The sequence below is a fragment of the Cucumis sativus genome, chromosome 7 (assembly GCF_000004075.3).
Source record: "Cucumis sativus cultivar 9930 chromosome 7, Cucumber_9930_V3, whole genome shotgun sequence".
Lineage (NCBI taxonomy): Eukaryota > Viridiplantae > Streptophyta > Magnoliopsida > Cucurbitales > Cucurbitaceae > Cucumis > Cucumis sativus.
The window spans coordinates 10347177-10351380 of record NC_026661.2 but is presented as its reverse complement, the minus strand read 5'-3'; the positions used below and the strand labels follow the sequence as shown (position 1 = coordinate 10351380).

At 40.3% G+C, this 4204-nt stretch overlaps 1 protein-coding gene across 1 annotated transcript; it reads left to right on the top strand.

Moving 5' to 3' along the window:
• The first annotated feature begins 267 nt into the window (after nucleotides 1-267).
• On the top strand, nucleotides 268-3969 carry LOC101220903 (elongation factor-like GTPase 1). The gene has a single exon (XM_004139728.3). It carries the CDS (start codon nucleotides 633-635, stop codon nucleotides 3738-3740), a length of 3108 nt encoding a protein of 1035 aa, XP_004139776.1. The 5' UTR covers nucleotides 268-632; the 3' UTR covers nucleotides 3741-3969.
• Nucleotides 3970-4204: the final 235 nt, after the last annotated feature.

Sequence of the window (4204 nt, the reverse complement as noted above, 5' to 3'; positions counted from 1 at the left end):
TACATTTTTTATTAATTTAATTTGGTGTGAAAAGAGTTTTAAAAGACATTAAAAATAAATTAATATACTAAAAATGTAAGGGTTAGTTGAGAAAGAGGGTAATGTAAGTGTAAAATTGTTCATTCAAGAGTCATATTATTTTTTTTTTTAAAAAAGGAAGTTAAAAAGAAACAAAGAAGCTGCAACTATTTTGAAAATGGGAGGAAGAAGTATTTTGGTAGTTTTATATGCATAGATATGGAGGGATATATATATCTATCTATTTAATAAAACTTAAGAAAAGCCCTAAATTGTACCCTCGCTCCAAAACCCAGCAAAACATTTCTTTTCCCCCTTGGCAGCTTCTCAACATTTCTACTCATCTTCAACCCACGTTGCCATACCTCCATCGGCAACGCTCCCTCAACGTTTCTTTCTTCTCTAACCATCTTCATCTCCATCTCGGCTCCAAACGCCCCGCCACGTCACATTGCCCTGCCTTCTTCGCCTCTGAGAAGGAACGCCAGGGAACTAGATAAGCAATAATCTGCATATTTGTACAGTAAAACAGAAGAATTTTTTCTCAATTTGATTTGTAAGGATTTTGTGGTTTTTAGGGTTTTTTTTTTCTTTCCTTCTCTGCTTTAGGTCAAATGGATGATCTCGAAACTCGAAGAATTAGAAACATATGTATATTAGCTCACGTCGACCATGGCAAGACGACACTTGCCGACCATCTTATAGCCGCCTCGGGGGGCGGTTTGATCCACCCAAAGATGGCGGGTCGCCTCCGTTTCATGGATTATCTTGATGAGGAACAAAGGCGGGCGATTACCATGAAGAGCTCTTCGATTGGTTTACGGTACAAGGAATACTCTATTAACCTCATTGATTCGCCCGGCCATATGGATTTTTGTAGTGAAGTGTCCACTGCTGCTAGATTGAGTGATGGGGCATTGGTTTTAGTTGATGCTGTGGAGGGTGTGCACATTCAAACTCATGCTGTTTTGCGACAGGCTTGGATTGAGAAGCTTGCGCCGTGTTTGGTTCTTAATAAGATTGATAGGTTGATATGTGAGTTGAAGTTGAGTCCTATGGAAGCGTATACTCGTTTGTTGAGGATTGTTCATGAAGTTAATGGGATAATGAGTGGATATAAGTCCGAGAAGTATTTGTCCGATGTGGATTCAATACTTGCAGGTTCTTCAGGTGAGGTAAATGATGAGAATCTCGAGTTTATTGAGGACGATGAGGAAGATACATTTCAACCACAGAAAGGGAATGTGGTTTTTGTATGTGCTTTAGATGGGTGGGGTTTTGGCATTAATGAGTTTGCTGAGTTTTATGCTTCAAAGCTTGGGGCCAATGTATCTGCATTGAAGAAGGCCTTGTGGGGTCCACGGTATTTTAATCCGAAAACCAAGATGATCGTTGGAAAGAAGGCCATGGCTGGAGGAAGTAAAGCTCGGCCTATGTTTGTTCAATTTGTGCTTGAGAGACTTTGGGAAGTTTATGGGGCTGCTCTAGAAACTGATGGGAATAAGGAGGTACTTCAGAAGGTTAACAGTACATTTAATTTGACTATACCAGCTCGAGAACTTTCTAACAAGGATCCAAAGGTGGTTCTTCAAGCTATTATGAGTCGTTGGCTTCCTCTTTCAGATGCAATATTGTCAATGGTTGTGAACTGTATGCCTGACCCAATTGCTGCACAATCATTTCGAATATCACGGTTGATTCCGAAGAGGGATATAATTGATACCGGTGTTGATACCAATGTATTAACTGAAGCAGATCTTGTCAAGAGATCAATTGAAGCTTGTGATTCGAGGCCTGAAGCTCCATTTGTTGCTTTTGTGTCCAAGATGTTTGCAGTTCCATCTAAAATTCTTCCACGGAGTCATGGTGAGACTACTAGTGTTTTCACTGATGATGGTGGAGATGGTGAATCAGATGAGTGCTTTCTTGCATTTGCAAGGGTATTTAGTGGGTTTCTTTTTTCTGGACAGAGAGTTTTTGTTCTTTCAGCTTTATATGACCCAACGAAAGGGGAATCAATGCACAAGCACATTCAGGAGGCTGAATTGCATTCGATTTATCTAATGATGGGCCAAGGCTTGAAACCAGTGACCTCAGTAAAAGCAGGAAACCTTGTAGCAATTCGTGGTCTTAGCCATCATATATTGAAAACTGCAACTCTTTCATCGACAAGAAATTGCTGGCCTTTCTCAAGTATGGCATTCCAGGTTGCTCCTACTCTTAGAGTGGCACTTGAGCCATCTGATCCTGGAGATATAGGTGCATTGTTGAAAGGCTTAAGGCTTTTAAATCGAGCAGACCCTTTTGTAGAGGTAACTGTTTCTGCAAGGGGAGAACATGTACTTGCTGCAGCAGGAGAAGTTCATCTCGAGAGATGCATAAAGGATTTGAAGGATAGGTTTGCCAGGGTAAGCTTGGAAGTCTCTCCACCTCTCGTATCATATAAAGAAACGATTGAAGGAGAGGCATCTAGTGTGTTGGATTATTTTAAGGTGTTGTCTGAAAGCACAGACTGTGTTACTAAGAAAACCCCAAATGGTAGATGTATTGTCAGAGTGCAGGTATTGAAACTTCCACCTGCTCTTGCTAAAGTACTTGATGAAAATTCTGACGTATTGGGAGATATTGTTGGAGTCAAGTTGGGGCAGAACTATAAAAACTTGGAAACAAAGAGATCAAGTCTGATGGAAAATGAGAATCCAACGGAAGTAGTAAAAAAACTAATAGCAGATGCAGCATGTACTGATCTATCTTCAAAGGATGACCATGAAGGCAGTCGGGTTGACAAACACAATGCACTGTGGTCAAAGCTTCTCAAGCGAATTTGGGCACTTGGACCACAGCAGATTGGTCCTAACATTCTAATTAGCCCAGATCCCAAAGTAAAGGATCCTGATGGCTCTGTTCTTATTCGGGGTTCACCTCATGTGTCACAGAGATTGGGTTTTGTGGACGATTCTTTAAATGGTAATTTGGATCCTAAAACATCTTTGGAAGGTGATATGTCTTCTGCAGCATCACCGGAAGGAACTCAGACGCAATGTATGGAAGCAGCATCTCTCGAGAACAGTGTTCTATCTGGATTTCAGCTTGCTACATCAGCTGGGCCATTATGTGATGAACCTATGTGGGGGTTGGCATTTATTGTTGATGTCTCTATTTCTTCATTGTCTGGGAATTCAGATGAATCTGAATCTCCCTTTCAACCAGACAACAATGCTATCTTTTCTGGTCAAGTTATGACAACTGTAAAGGATGCCTGTAGAGCAGCTGTGCTTCAAAAGAAACCACGGCTTGTTGAAGCCATGTACTTCTGTGAATTGAATACTCCCACTGAGTATTTGGGTCCAATGTATGCTGTACTCGCACGAAGGCGAGCCCGGGTTTTGAAAGAAGAAATGCAGGAAGGTTCACCTCTGTTTACTGTGCATGCATACGTGCCTGTGTCAGAAAGCTTTGGTTTTGCAGATGAATTAAGGAGATGGACTTCTGGAGCAGCGAGTGCTCTTTTAGTGCTTAGCCATTGGGAAGAACTATGTGAAGATCCTTTTTTTATCCCCAAAACGGAAGAAGAACTAGAAGAGTTTGGAGATGGTTCTAGCGTGCTTCCCAACACAGCAAGAAAGCTCATTGATACTGTAAGACGGCGTAAGGGTCTTCCAGTGGAAGAAAAAGTTGTACAACATGCAACAAAGCAGAGAACTTTGGCTCGGAAAGTATAAAGATATTACTTGATTGTTTGTATATGTACTACTATAAGCCATAAGGCAATACATCTTTAGATCCTTGTTCAAACCTGTTATTTCCCTCCTTTTTCTTTTCCTTTTGGGTGCCTGGAGGGTGGTGGTGGACATGGTAGATAATACTTGTTGATCGTAAAATTATTGTTTGTCGAACACTTTTAACTTCCAATTCTTTTTCATTTATAAAGTCTTGATCAGTTTTGGGACACTTCCAACTTCCTTTTGTTCCTTTTTTTTAAAAATTTATATTGTTTTCTTCAGTACTATATAATGTAAGCGTATGTTATTACATCAATTGTATTCCTTCAAGAAACAATCTTTTTGTTAGGAAGTGAAGGTACAAAATAAAAAGGGGAGACGTATTCTCTGACTACATGCCAACTGGGTTTATAACTCCAGTTGAATCTAGCAAGGAAAATAGGAAAGCACAAATCCAATCTTAT

What these genes read in the sequence shown, in the direction of transcription:
- LOC101220903 (XM_004139728.3), top strand. Translation starts at nt 633, where the DNA reads ATGGATGATCTCGAAACTCGAAGAATTAGAAACATATGTATATTAGCT.